The 15,867-nt window shown below is 47.2% G+C and overlaps 1 protein-coding gene across 5 annotated transcripts in view; it reads right to left on the bottom strand.

Annotated features, from left to right (window-relative positions):
* Positions 1 to 15,867, bottom strand: part of gphna (gephyrin a) — a 70,664-nt gene extending 54,797 nt beyond the window's left edge. For all 5 annotated transcript variants that reach the window (XM_062522090.1, XM_062522091.1, XM_062522089.1 and 2 more), the window contains exon 1: positions 15,755 to 15,867. In XM_062522090.1, coding sequence (XP_062378074.1) covers positions 15,755 to 15,818 — 64 coding nt within the window. In that variant the 5' untranslated portion in view covers positions 15,819 to 15,867. The remainder of the gene's footprint in view (positions 1 to 15,754) is intronic.

Below are 15,867 nucleotides of genomic sequence, written 5' to 3' on the forward strand. Positions count from 1 at the left end.
CACACACACACACACACACACACAAAGACACCTACTGTATACAGAGGTTCTAAGACACACACATGATTCACACACACAGAGCATTCCAAAAATTCTATCTGCAAGTTGGCGGTTGAAGCTCACCACCTTTCTCTTACTCTCATAGGTGCATACACACACGCACACCACACACACACACACCCCTACACGCACGCACACACACAGACGCACAGGCACACGCGGAGAGGAAGCGGTCATCCCTCATCTCATCCGCATTTGAAACTAGCACAATCAAAAAAGGCCATCCCACTAATTCATGTTTTATGAAGCGCTTATAAATATGGAATAGCCACCTATGAATATGGAGTAGCCGCTTATAAATATGCAACAGCCACGTCACTGCAGCACTTCCACATTCCACACAGCCTATATTTGGCCTCCTCCTTTCACTCCTCCACTCCTCTGCTCCCGTGTCCATATCACTCGCTCTTCCTGAAGCCACCCCCTACCCCCCCCCCCCCCCCCAAAAAAAAAAAGAAGGGAGGAGGGGAGGACGAGTGAGATGGTCACCTGACCTTCGCCAAGGCATCCTCGTAGTCGGACACCTTCCGGCATCACCATTATCCGGCCAGTAAACGTCTTCACTTTGATGACTGTTACCATAGGGACTATACAACAGAGACACACACACACACACACACACACACACACCACACACCACACACACACCACACACACACCACACACACACCACACACACACACCACACACACACCACACACACACCACACACCACACACACCACACACACCACACACACCACACACACACACACACACACACCTTGGGCTGGAATTCTCTGGGGTCTGGGGTCTACTGAGTGGGGGCTGGTGGGGAGGTGGTAGATGGGAAAAACAGATAAATGATGACTGGGTGAAGGGGGGGGGGCAATCCATCTGGGAGTGACAGGCATGCCTTAACCTGGATGGAGTGAGCACTTGAAGAAGGAGAATAGGGAGGGAGGAAGAAAGAGAGAGAGAGAGAGAGAGAGAGAGAGAGAGAGAGCAAAAAAGGGAGTGAGGAAGAGAAAAAGAGGAGAAGAAATAGCCAAGGTGGAGATTTAGATTTATGGAGGCACAGTCTTGGAGGCCACATGCAGACACACACACATACACACAAACACACACACACGTACACACAAACACACCTACACGTACACACACAAACACATACAATCTCACGTAACACAATTCCCTAGTGGGCAGTAAACGTCTTCACTTTGATGACTTGCTATTACCATAAGGAGAACACAACACACAAACACACACACACACACACACACATACATACACGTGTACATATTCACTGTTGCTGAAATCACACAGCCATGACAGCCTATGATTCACATACAATGCTTTCACCATGTGCCGTGTGTTCGAAACACACGCTTACTCTCTAACAAACAAACACACCATGAAAATGTAGTTCCCTCAGTCCCCTGATCACATCACCTCACTGTGGTCGGCCGTGTCCTGCCACAGTCAGTGCAGTGAAGAGACCGACGGATCCCTACGCCTGGATCATCAGTCCTGTTGTACTGGGCCACAGATTACAGTCGAATATACAAAACACTGAAGCAACAGCCAACCGACAGAGAGTTCAATCCAGCTCTTCTCGAAGGGCAGCGTGGAGCTCAGATTATAATCTATGTTTTTCTGCCTAATCCCAGCGCGCTGATGCATGCGTACTTCTTATCCACGCAAGCGGCTCCCACGCGGAATTGAAGGGCAAATAGTTGCTTTAGTTGGTGCGTTGGAATGTCCCAGTGATTATTGTGAGATTTTTCCCGATACTGATTGCTTTTTCAAGGTTTAGTGAATGTATGAACTTGCATGTGATTGCTTGTAAGAGAGCTTGTAAGTGTGTGTATGTACATGCATGTGTGTGTGTGTGAGCGAGAAAGTGCATGGATTTCCTCCTTACTCTCTCCCTCTCTCTCTCCCCCAAAGAAAGACACACACACACACACACACAAACAAACACACACACACTAACACACACCATCACTCACAACCATAACTGCCATCCATCCATAACTCCCATCCCCATTCAGCCTCTACCAGGGACACAGTCATATTAGCGTGAAGAGAGAATAGGGTCAGTCTCCACAAAAAGGGAATTATTTCATCACACGTGAGGAAACAGCTGGTGACGGGTGTGGGTTCCTTCTCCATTCTAAAATGATCACCCACTCCATGTTACTCCATTACAACATATCTCTTATGCCCTCTCTGTCTCTCATTCAGTTCAAGTTAACGACTTGCTGGAATGACAAATAGGGCATATGGTTCAGCCAAAGCCATAAGTAAACCATAGCAAGGTCAGAAGAACAGAAAGACCATGAAATGTCTTTACATACACTTAAAACATAAGACTTAAAGGGATAATCCGGAGTGAAATGCACTTTAGATCAATTTTTCGGACTATTGGGAGTACATACGTTGAGTTGACACCAAAATCATGTCATTCGGATGTATTTTGAGAAAGTTCGAGTTCACCGTTTTTAGCCAAAACTCGTTAGCCTGTAAGTGACCGGGGCAGGTCCTTTCGCCACTACAAAACGCTATTTTTATACCTCTTCTACTGTTCCAAACAACACTACACTTACGTGGTAGTGAGTAGAGGGTCCCTAAAGCCAAACCGAAGTATCCCCACGTCTTTATGTGGTCGGATAGAGAGTCCAGAATGAATTTAATCGAGTCAGTACCTTTCCGGAAATGTTAGTAAAGTGTTGTTGAAGCGTTGCGCAGCTGCCACAGCGACATTTCCGGAAGGTACTGACTCGATTAAATTCATTCTGGACTCTCTATCCGACCACATAAAGACGTGGGGATACTTCGGTTTGGCTTTAGGGACCCTCTACTCACTACCACGTAAGTGTAGCGTTGTTTGGAACAGTAGAAGAGGTATAAAAATAGCGTTTTGTAGTGGCGAAAGGACCTGCCCCGGTCACCTACAGGCTAACGAGTTTTGGCTAAAAACGGTGAACTCAAACTTTCTCAAAATACATCCGAATGACATGATTTTGGTGTCAACTCAACGTATGTACTCCCAATAGTCCGAAAAATTGATCTAAAGTGCATTTCACTCCGGATTATCCCTTTAAACATACTGTATATTACAATCTTGGTGCGTTATGGATAGTTTTTGTTACTGAGCTCCGGTACCAGCTGGCTAAGAGGACTCTTATCTGGGTTCAGCTCCTGGGTTTTAGTGCATCAAACTGCAGGGTATTTTTGGGACTACAGATGCACTCAGAATGTCAGGGTTCACTTTTGAATATCTCTCTCTCTCTATCTTACACACACACACACACACACACACACACACACACACACAAACACCAGGGTTAATGTGGCCATAAGCACATCCGTGAACTCCACTCTCCCCTCCTCACCACGAGCAGGTAGAGAGGACGTGGGGTGATGAGCATGAATCAGCCCCACTCCTCTCCTCTCCTCTCCTCTCCTCTCCTCTCCTCTCCTCTCCTCTCCTCTCCTCTCCGCTCCTCTCCGCTCCTCTCCGCTCTGCTCTGCTCCTCTCCTCTCCTCTCCTCTCTGCTGCTCTCCTCTCTGCTCCTCTCCTCTCCTCTCTGCTCATCTCCTCTCTGCTCATCTCCTCTCTGCTCCTCTCCTCCACGCTCCTCACCTTTCATCTCCTCTCCCTCCCCGCTCCTCTCCTCCAGCATGAGGAGCAGCACTGGGGAGCTACTGAGGAGGGAGGTGCAGGGTAAGAGAGGGATCGAGCAAAGAGATCATACTGTGCATGGGGGGAAATGAAACAGGAGAGAGAGAGAGAGAGAGAGAGAGAGAGAGAGAGAGAGAGAGAGAGAGAGAGAGAGAGAGAGGGAGAGGGAGAGCACATCTGCACTACAGAAAAAAATAAGTGCCTGTAAGCAGATATGCCCTACTTAGACTTTTCACTCTCCGGACAACTGCAGAAAGCCGGGCTTCTCTGGGTACAGCTTTGTGTGTGTGTGTGTGTGTGTGTGTGTGTGTGTGTGTGTGTGTGTGTGTGTGTGTGTGTGTGTGTGTGTGTGTGTGTGTGTGTGTGTGTATGTGTATGTGTGTGTGTGTGTGTGTGTGTGTGTGTCTTATGCAGCTTGCGAGTTCCTAAATATAGCTGGTAGGAATATGACCGTATGGCTTTTCGGGAAATGTGATTTTGTCCCCAGCAACATTTTTCCCTTAAAAAGTCAGCTTGGGGTAATTAGTTTGATACTTTTATCATAACCTCAGCTAGTGTGTGTGTGTGTGCGTGTGTGTGCGTGTGTGTGTGTATGCAACTATGCCTGAGTAGTCGTATTAAGCATCTATGTTTGTCTGTGCATAGGCAAGCGATTTTTCTCCTCTCCCTCTAACAAATTGCAGGTTCACCCGTGTCCCATTCACTGCTGATTAATCTTGGACACACGGGACTGTATCTGCCCCTCTGGTCATCAATTCTGTGACGTCCACTGATGGCCCACCCACAGCTGTCCTCAGGTGCCTCATGGAGTCCCCACTGTCCTGTCCTGTCCGTGTGTGTCCGTGTGTGTATCCGTGTGTGTGTGTGTGTGTGTGTCCAGAGCATACTGACCGCTCTCTACCTCTCCCTCACCGGGGCTCAACAGCGGCAGTGACTTTCATTCACCTTGAGGGGACTCGTGCACTTGAGTATTTACGGAGCCAATTGGATTTGGGGGGCCCACTGATAGAGTGTGCGGCTAGAGAACTGGTGTCACGGAGAGAGCGTCCAGCCATCCCTCAGCACAAACCAGCCACCACCACAAGGTCAAGGAACGAGACAAAGGGATCGCCAACCGAAGCCATGTTGATTGCCGTTCCACTGGACGCTAAAACCGCTGCCCACGACAGGACGTCGCTGCAGCACTGGTTGGTTCAGGCATCACTCCTGCTGCTTGATCGCAGTCATGCTTATGCAGAGTATGACCTTTATTAACCCTTTTATGGCATTAAAAATGATTATAAAGATCACCAGTGAACTGTGCGATTTGCATGATTTGACGGATGTGGAGTACGGAAGATACAGGGATGTCCGACTATATGAGGATTTGAGGGGTTGAGGCTGTGGGTGAGTGTACCCCCCCTTTATTTAGTCAGAGTGTAGCTGTAGCCAATAGTGTGCCTTTCCTGGAGCTTGCTCCCCTCCCTTCCCCTCTTTCTCTCCCCCCCTTCCCTCCCCTTCCCTCCCCTCCCCTCCCCTCTCTCTCTCTCTCGCGCAGGCAGGAGGTGTCAATCGCGGCGGTGGTGACGAGAGCGCTCTGTGATTTATGTCCGGATGACAGGAGCTAAAGAGATGACTTCCAGCGGGGGGGAAGGAGAGGAGAACCGAGGAGAGGAGAACCGAGGAGAGGAGAGGAGAGGAGAGCGCAGGCCTCCGGCTGCCGGTGAAGTTTAATTATTCACACGCTGCCTGGGGAGCATGCTACAGCGCTCGGCAACGGTGAGCTCACCCCAAACACACACACACACACACACACACACACACACACACACTAATCCCATACAGGCCATCATAACCAAATTGTGGTCATACACTAAGTGTCAAATCCAAAGTAACAGGAGCCAACCTAACTGAGGACCAGGTTAACAACCATCTTCTGTACATCTGTAATCCACTATGGGCATTTACATCAAGAGCTAGTCCACATTAGCATCCTGAACAGCCTTACCATGTTATCGCTAAACATCTACTGTGATAGTATATCAGCATCTGCTTATCAATGTCCTGATAAGTGAGTAACTTATACTATTATAAAGGTCTGTGGAGTATTTGCCACAGCTCCATTCTATGTAGCCCATCTAGACAAAAAGCTGTGGCCCTAAACACACTCACACGCACCCAGCTCAACAGCTGAACAACACATTTCATCTTGTGTACCAAACCAGCACGCAGCCATAATACGCCATATTGTAAAGTCAAGCTTAAACTGATCCATAAATGTTTTATGCTCCAGATAAAAAAAAAAGGAAGACATCACACATGCATGCACTTTAACACACACACACACACACACACACACACACAACACACACGCAAATCCAACCAAAGACTTGACAAAGCCCCTGTGCGCCCTGGTGCAGTGCGGGGTGATGGCGGTGCCTGTGTGCTGTGAGATGCTCATCTGCATGGAGGGATGATGGAGGCCCTGTGTGCACCGGCTCTCCATGTGGAGATGGGTGAGTGGGCCGCCCAGCAGAGATCACGGGCAGATTACCGCTGCCTCCGGATTAAGAGCTCCGGAGGCGCAGTGCGCACACACAAACACGCGCACACACGCACACACACGCACACACACACACACCAGAGCCATTAGCATTAGCAACATCGCCTCCCACTTACACATCGGATCTACACACCAATCATGATTTTGTGTGTGTGTGTACGCGTGTGTGTGTGTGTGTGTGTGTACATCGATGCCAGCACAGCACAGATGGATGATATGAGACAAGCCACCATGTCTGTGTCAGGCAATCAGCAGACATTATGGCTAAAGCCTCCAAACTGTTCCAGTCATGTGTCAGTCACAGACAGCTAGCGGGGTTAGTTCCACTGACACGGAAGGGGGACCTCCACACCAGGCCCTGGATCTCATGATGCAGCCCCAGGACAAGAGCCCTTTCACCCCCAGAGGAGGGAAGAGGCCGGGGGAGGTTATCACTGTGAGACGACCCCTGGTTAAGGCATGTGTCTGTCTGCACCCATGACCGCCAATCGAATGCTGGTCATGTGTTTGCTTATCAACACACCGACAATCTCTCAAGCTACCCACACATGTGAATCCACCCCTAACACACACACACACACACACACACACACAGACAATATAGACATGATATTACGAAATGTCACAGTTAAAGCTGGCCTTGATTAGTGAATGTGCACGTTAGCCATGGCTAGCGATCACATGGCTAGCGATCACATGTTCTGGCCCATTAAGACACAGCCAACTACCCCACATCTCTCACACACACACACACACACACACACACACACACACACACACACACACACACACACACACACACACACACACACACACACACACACACACACACACACACACACACACACACACACACACACACACACACACACACACACACACACACACACACACACACACACAGGACTAAAGACCCAGATGCCCAGAGGGGGAGAAAAATCTCCAGTGAGGGCTTTTCCTGTGTTGAGAGCTTCCATCAATGGTGCCGTGCATGGATGATGACCTAAGCGCTCTCTCAGCAGGCTAAGAACCCTGGATGAATGGGAATCACGGTAATGGAGTGGGCCAACATGTGAAGCTTAATGATGGCTCTCTCTCCCTCCCTCCCTCCCTCCCTCTCCCTCTCTCTCATTCTCCAGTCGTTCACAACACAGTCCTGTGACAGTTCTGCACGGGGAATACATGTAGCCCACAGCCATGCAGAACGCAGCCCCCTGTCTCTCTCTCTCTCTCACACACACACACACACACACACAAACACATGCACACACTTTTCTCTATCTCTTGTTTGCCAAAGATAAAAAAAAACCTCATACGTCTCAACATTTTTCCTTTGCAGCTAATTTACTATGTGCAATGAATGAGAATGCTACAGCCACACACTTTTTCCACACACTCTCTCTCCCTCTCTCTGTCTCACTTTCTCTTTCTCTCTATCCCTTTTCATTCCCTCTCACTCACTCCCTTTCTCTTGTCTGGCTCTGACACTGGGGCGCGGGAGATGGCAGCTGGGGGGGGCAGATCCGACGCGAGGGGGCCCGAGCGCTTCGGCGGCGGCGGCGGAGGAGTACTCGCCACGACTCACTGCTCGGCGCGCTCTGCTCTAAAAATACAAGCGGCGCTGCTACTGCTGCCACAGCCACTACCGCGCTACACACACACACTATACAGCCACTACCGCGCTACACACACACACTATACAGCCACTGCTGGGAGGGAGCCCCGGCGCCGGCACTCTTAGGAGACATTACACTTTTATGAATGGTCAACCTAGTGTGGCAGGAGTGTCTGCCCTGTGGGGCCCACGCTGCCGCTACCGCTACCGCCACCGCCGCCGCCGCCGCGCGGTCCGATGCCGCCTGAAGAGAAAACACACGGAGCGAGAGAGAGAGAGAGAAGCGGAAAGGTAGACAGAGGAAGGAAGGAATAGAGAAAAAGAGGAGAGGGGAGAGGAAGCAGGTGGCACACTGGTGCTTTTTGGGCCCGAAATACATCGTAGGGGTTGGGTTGCGTGAAGCTATGTGTGGATGCATGTGTGTGTGTGTGTGTGTGTGTGTGTGTGTGGCAGGGTAAAAGACAGATAACGTGAGATGACAGAAATAGGATTCGAGTCCGAGCTTTTCAAGACTAACTGAAGTAGAGGCAGCATCATGCGTCCACTACCGGACGGAAGTTAAGTAGACATTCCATTTATTGGCTGCATGGTGAATGTAAAGTGTAGTGAGCAGACACTACTGTCTATAGGATATACATATATAGTATGGATAATAGTATAGATGCTGATCTTTCTCATCACAAATAATAGATATGCTAATAGTTACACAAATATACAGATACTTTTATTACAGTACATTGCTAAATCGAAGCAAAAGTCAAATTTGCTGTACTGGTACATGGTGTGTTTTGTGGCGATACTTGCACTATGACGTAACAGTTTTCAAAACAGAGGAACTATGAGAAAACCTCATTGACCTCGCAATATAACCTTGTATCAGCTCCAGCTATGACTAGTGACCTTAACCTGAAGTATGCAGTGTCACATGATCAGACAGACAGGATTCTGGGTATTGTAGGAAAATAACAAACCGTGCTTGCAGCGTCCTGCCAGGCTCTTCATTGACACCCAGCTGATGCCTGTGACATGGGGGCCTCTCTGCTTGCTTATTTTCGACTGCCCTTCCCCCGAGTTGTTTTGTACATAATCGCTGCGTGATCACGGCCATGATTGATCTCGGAGCGTAGCCCGGCTACTTACTCCTGGAACTATCTTTCATTAAGTCATATCAGCCTGCAACTGTTGACTTAAGACTTGGACTGCGCCTTGGCAGGCGCCCAAGTCTTCCAGTGACATGGCCCTTTCTCCCGATTCCTGAAAGTCTGGCAGCGAGGTTCGTAATCTCATTACTCACTGTGTCCAGCGTGGCCTGAGAGGGCTTTATGGCTTCTGCTTAAAATGTGATCGTAGAGCGAGAGAGCGAGAGAGAGAGAGAGAGAGAGAGAGAGAGAGAGAGAGAGAGCAAAGCCAATGTGACCTGTGCTGTCCATATCAAGGTCTGCTGGGAAACGCTACAATTTCGAGGAAGAAGCATTTAAGGGCAATAAGGACTACCTTTACGAAAGCGTTTTTGGAGCTATAGCAATGATGGCAAACAGTCAAACAGCTTGCAGTCATTGGGGTGACAGCTGGGTCAGGAAGTAAGGCTCATCGACGAGAGTGAAAGTTGAAAGACCACGTATTCAGTCATATTGTGTAGCCGCAACCTGCACTGTGTTAACTGTGCGCTAGAAACAAACCTCACTCCAGATCCGGGTCACGGGCCACGGCACCAATGTAATCTGCGATCTATTGACCGCACTTAGCCTTGCACACGCCCCAACTCGAACCCATGAACTGCAGCACCTCGGATCGGGAGTTGAGCATGTTAACAATTGAGCTAAAAGCCCAGGCATGCTAGGTCTCTTACTAGCATTAAGGCGTCGGAAAAGAGAAGGGAGGGAATTACATACTGCACAGCTGAGTTTAATTTAATTATATAACACAATGATGTAAACAAAACTATCTAAACACAAAAGTATTTAGCAAGTCATTTATGACGGTCATTGAAGTCATTCTTCATATAGCAGTTCATATGACTTAAGTCCTTTTATGTAGTAATATGGGGACTTCTGCAAATAAGGACAAAGCTTGCTAACAAAGTTTAATGACTTATGTTCAGAAATTGTCAATAATCAATTAAACCCAAGCTGATGTTTGCATATAATTCCTAGTGCGCAAAACACAATACACACTTGGGTAGTTGAAAAGCTCTAAATTTGGGGGCATGGCAGGTGGTGTCAGTAACCCTGCTGGAAAGATGCAAGTAGAAATGTTGCAATATGAAGACCACGCACCATCACATAAACCAGGCTGGGGTCCACCCTTCCCTGACCCCAAGGGGAACAGTGTTCCACATGAAACACTGATGGCTGTGGCTTTACCAGAAGTCAAAATGCAATATGTTGCAAAAGGATGGCAATAAGAGACACCGCAAGTTACCAAGAGATGCCACAAGCATGCAGTCCAGGGCTCAAAACAAAAAACCAATGGCTGCGCTGATGGTGAGAATGTTTTGCTTGGAATCGAGTAAAGGCCTGCATTCAAACAGACGTCAACAAGAAGTTTCAATTCCCAAATTCATCTGTAAGACCACCCTTTCAGCTCTTTTGACTTGTTAATTGGAGGGGGAACGACGACTGAATGAGTACGGTCTGTCCACTAACAAGACTGTGTTTATCTGAGAGGCTCTAGTTGGTACTTTGATGCCTAAAAAAATTCTGCCACACTAGCATTCAATGCAAAATAATGCACCAGAAGAGCAGAGATTACATTTTACCTGGAAGGCAAATAATAGTTCACAATTCAATAATCATTCAAATGCATTATCTATTCTTACAATTGAACTCTTCACATTTCTGGTCGTTTGATGACCATCATTTTTGGAATGGAGTTACCAAAGACAAAAGCCATCAGTAGCCAACGTAGAGTACACATTTACTTTCATTTCACCTATTTGATCTTATTGATTCAATTCGATTTTCATTAGCCTGTTCATTAGCGTGAACAGACGTGCAATGACATTTTTTGTCCGACGATTCCAAACCAAGTCACTCTATGAGGGGTATACGTTGGGTGTATGTCTCTCTATGAGAAGTGAACGTCGGGTTTATGTTTCCAAGACTGCTACTGAAAATGTTTAGAGAGAGTAATAAATGGTGCCTAATCAAATCAAAATACAGTTCAGCATTATTTTTGATTTACATTACTCAGCATCGGGGTGGGCAAGCTTGTGATTTCTCAAACTTAATGAAAAGCATAATGTATTATTTATGATGATCGTTATGGCTGTAGTTAAATAAATATTTATATTACTTTCCAAACATCCACCTTACTACATAAAAAATACTCTTTTGTATTTCAGCTATTCCAATTCACTTCGGGCTGCCAAAATCTTAAGAAATGCCTTGCCTAAAGCTGCCTATTAGAGATCTAGAAATGTTGCAAGTCCTGCAGTTCACACCACCCTACTCCTGAGTCCACATTCCTACACACACACACACACACACACACACACACACACACACACACACACACACACACACACACACACACACACACACACACACACACACACACACACACACACACACACACACACACACACACACACACACACACACACACACACACACACACACACACACACACACACACACACACACACACACACACACACACACACACACACACACACTTCTTAGGGCACAGGGGTTCCACTTCCCCATCAGGAGGCGATACAATGAAAGCAAAGCAGAGGGGGAGCATGGTGACAGGCAGGTACCTGACTTTAATTTGTTCTTTCAAGCGCTCCAGCTGTACTGCAAAAGGAAAAGAAGCGAAACAGAGGAGAGAGTGTGTGTGTGTGTGTGTGTGTGTGTGTGTGTGCGTGCGGCATGCGTAGCTGCGGATGGATGTGATCAGCACTTTGAACAGCACTGAGACAGGCTCTGACAGGCTGGTAAGACTCTCCCTCTCACACACACTCACACACACACACATACACACTCTCTCTCTCTCTCTCTCTCACACACACACACACACACACACACACAAGCAGGCTGGCAAGAGCCCTGAAGGAGCCTTTGATGCTGGTGTCTTTGAATAGGGATGTTGAGAGCAGCAAGAGAGAAAGATAGGGAGTTATTTTCCCCTTTAATTCTCCCACTAAATATCATGATAATTTTGTTTACCAATTCACTTTAGATGTATGCTTTAATTGGTTGCAAATTTGATTAGTAAATTATAAATGACAATTCCCACTTCACATGATCGCCACCCAAATGCACACATGGTCCAGCCTCAGAAGTCAATCAGGAAGTATAAATACCACACACACACAGATGTATGCGCACACACACATACACGTCACTGACTTCACACCTGACACCTGAGCACTGGCCCTTATGCCCCTGAAATACCCACAATGCCAATTCCACATTTGCCCTCATTTAGAAGGGAATGCTAATCGGTACACACCATGTGTAAACCATGCACAGTTTATGCCCTTGTGTCACAATATAGTCCTACAATACATACATGTCTTTGTATCAATGTAATTCTGCTCCAATCCTACAAGAAATGTGAAATGTGGCTCAAACCAGAGCCTATGGCCAATGACAGTAGTCTACAAAGCCTGTGAATGGCACATGAAAAGCAAAACACTGTCCAAGTCCAAAGCATCATTGAGTCATGAGACTGATGATTTCAAAAAAGCTGAGTCTAGTTATCAAAACCAAACATGTTGGGAATTGCCATCTTTGTTTTAGCCTGTCTTCTGCTTTGAAGGACTAGGACAGAATCCAGTTTTGGAGGAAATACATCAACAAACTACGAAAATGTTAACATGCACCACAACTTCTAAAGGTGCAGATGACCCTGGGAGCACCAGGTTCCACCAATTTTTCATATGTAATGTCTTTTGAAGCAACACATTTTCCAGCATATGGCTTTACATGAGCAGTGGTGTCTAAAATGCCATGAGCTGTATGGCTTTGGAACAAGAGATCTGAGAGGGATTGTTTGAAATTGTTACTTCATAGTACAAATGGATTCCCAAATATAACAAAAAGTCATCCATTTTAGATTTCATTTCAATATTAACTGGGTTCTGCCAGCAAAGGCACACTTCCCAGCCCCATCACACAACTATCTCAGAGTATCGTCAACCAATCACAGACCTGCCCCTTCTTTGTTCCTCCCACATATGTGTGGCGTGTAGCTGTGGGGTCTCCAGAAAAAGAAAAAAACCTTCTTTAGATCTAATGAAATCATGATCTTAAGATGAAAATGACACAATACTGTTGTTAAACGACCAGCATCAATTTAACAAATTATGCCCCAAGAGGATAACAAACCACTTAACCCAGGTTGACAGTTTGCGATTGTTTAGTTATGTCATTTGCTTGTACATCGAGAGTATCAAAAACAGCCTAGTCAATCCACACACACACACACACAGGGAGGGCAGAGTCAGCTTTTTTCTCAGACTGATGGAGCTTCACACTGCATTTGACAATTCACACTTTTCTCTCTCTGTGGTTCCTCTGCTTGACTGTTTGGAGTTCCGCCCCCACAGTTCTGACCAGCATTTGAATGAGTGTCTGCAGTTTAGTTCTGAGGTCACTGCTGTGTGGATACCCAGCCACTTGGAGTATAGCGAAAAAAAGGGCTGTGCTGACAGAAACAGCCTCCTTCATGTTCTGGTCCAGGAGTAAGAGTACACACACACACACACACACACACACACACACACACACACACACACACACACACACACACACACACACACACACACACACACACACACACACACACACACACACACACACACACACACACACACACACACACACACACACACACACACACACACACACACACACCTGGGTCTATTCCACTGCAATGGTTCACCTGTCCATTTGATGTGGACAACTAAAGGAAAGAAATTCAAGAATTGAGATGCAACCTGGCTCGGAGATGCTGGCAAGCAACAATGTATTGCGTATGAGAGGGCAAAATGAGAGATAGCCCAACAGTCAGGTTGCCCACTCCTATCAAGATAATTCATCAAAGACGCCCCCTTAGAACTAATGCCAACATTTCTCCCTTAAACCAAAGCCAGAGGCAGCAATGGCACATGCTGGTACTCAAGCATTGCCAAGGCAATGATTCCAAATTCGCATAAATAACCACGTTTACAGCGCCTGCCTAGTAGCCCAAATATTCACATGCCCAATCGTTTCATTATTTCGCTGTGTCAGTTACATGACGGTGTCCATTTGTTCCCTCTTTTTAATCCTCCTTTCTTCCACTCGCGCCAACTATGCACCACCACGAACACACACACACACACGCGCGCGCGGACGCGCAAAACAGCAGCTGCTACCACGAAATGTCAGTACACAGCGAAGGGACCGTGCTAACCGATCAAACGCGGAAAGGGAGGGGAGAGGAGTGGAAGGGGGGCTCGCTGGTGTGACTAACAGCACATTAGCTGATGTCTTCATATGAAAGGGCTGTATTCGGTGTCCACGGGAATCCCATCAAACCTCTCTCTGGCCGTTTCAAAGCTAGGGGAGTCACCACTTCTGTAGGCTACACGTGAGCGCGAGCAGCATCGAACGGCAGCAGCTGAACGTGTTTCAGTACCCCAAGCCAGCGGACAGCAGCCTGCCTGCAATCTCATCGCGTACAGAGGTGTGTGTGTGTGTGTGTGTGTGTGTGTGTGTGTGTGTGTGTATGAGAGAGAGAGAGAGAGAGAGAGAGAGAGAGAGAGAGAGAGAGAGAGAGAGAGAGAGACAGAGAGAGAGAGAGCGTGAGCTTCAGTCCCTAATGTGATTGTGGGGAGGGGGTTCCCAGGTACATGTATATTTAGGATAAATTCCCACAAGGCAAGAGGGACCGCAGACGGACACGAACGCATACAGTATCATGACCATTTAATAGTGAGAAACTCCAGACTATCAGAAAAAATATGGTTGTCACGTAAAGTACCGAGAGCGTCCACGCCACTACATGTAAAATACACCCATGTCACGACTTGCCGTCAGTATCAAGCGAAAACACCATTGAGAAACAATTTTAATAGGTTGTCAGACGCGGCAGAAGGTAGAGGCAGCCTATCTGATCGGTCTCAACGAGGCAGTTGGACTCGAGGTGACAAACATTGGCTGACTCTGTTTCACATATGCCGCTAACAGCACCAACAAGACAGCTCTAGTGGCCATGCATGCAACCAAAATAATAACCTCCGAAGCGAGGAGACCAGTAGAAAAAAATATAGCCCGACCAAAATGAAACAGCGTAACCGACTGCAGATGACATGCTGATCAATTTCGAACCACCGTGTGCTCCAAGGCGACATTTTCATATTACAGTTGCAACCAAGAAATAGCATCTTCCGTTTGCGGATTAACCTGCAAGGAAATAGTAAGCTACACTGATCATTCATTTAGGTTGTAACAAAACATTCCATAAGACTCTAATCATGATTTCCATAGCTAAGGTTAGCGGTTCGATGTGCGTACAATGTATGAATTATTCATCATACAAAACTGTTTTCCTGACAGCGAGAAATGAAATATGCAACAGACCGCAGATAAATCTAACGCAGCTAGACGGTGTATCAGAAGCGTCTGAACATGAAACAACCAAAAGAAAATGCTATACACGAAGGTATGTAGCCTACAAACGTCGCCCGAATTGAGTCGAGGAACGCGGCTGTGGTAGCCTACAAGCCTGCTGCCTGTCAGGCATAGAGCGCGTCGGAGAAACAGCTGGGTTGACAGTGCAAACCAGCGCGACAACACACCGTAATGACAAACGACGCAAACTGCCGAGGGGATATAAATAAGACTTATTATTACTAGTTTTAGCAATTTGGCACTTACCCGTAAGGATTCCGACTCGAATTTGGTGGTCGTGGTTTGTTAAAATCATTCCGTCCGACGCCATGTTTAGCTATGCCGTCTCCCGCACTGAGATCGGAGTGCAGAGCACATCG

Source organism: Sardina pilchardus, chromosome 20 (assembly GCF_963854185.1).
Source record: "Sardina pilchardus chromosome 20, fSarPil1.1, whole genome shotgun sequence".
Taxonomy (NCBI): domain Eukaryota; kingdom Metazoa; phylum Chordata; class Actinopteri; order Clupeiformes; family Clupeidae; genus Sardina; species Sardina pilchardus.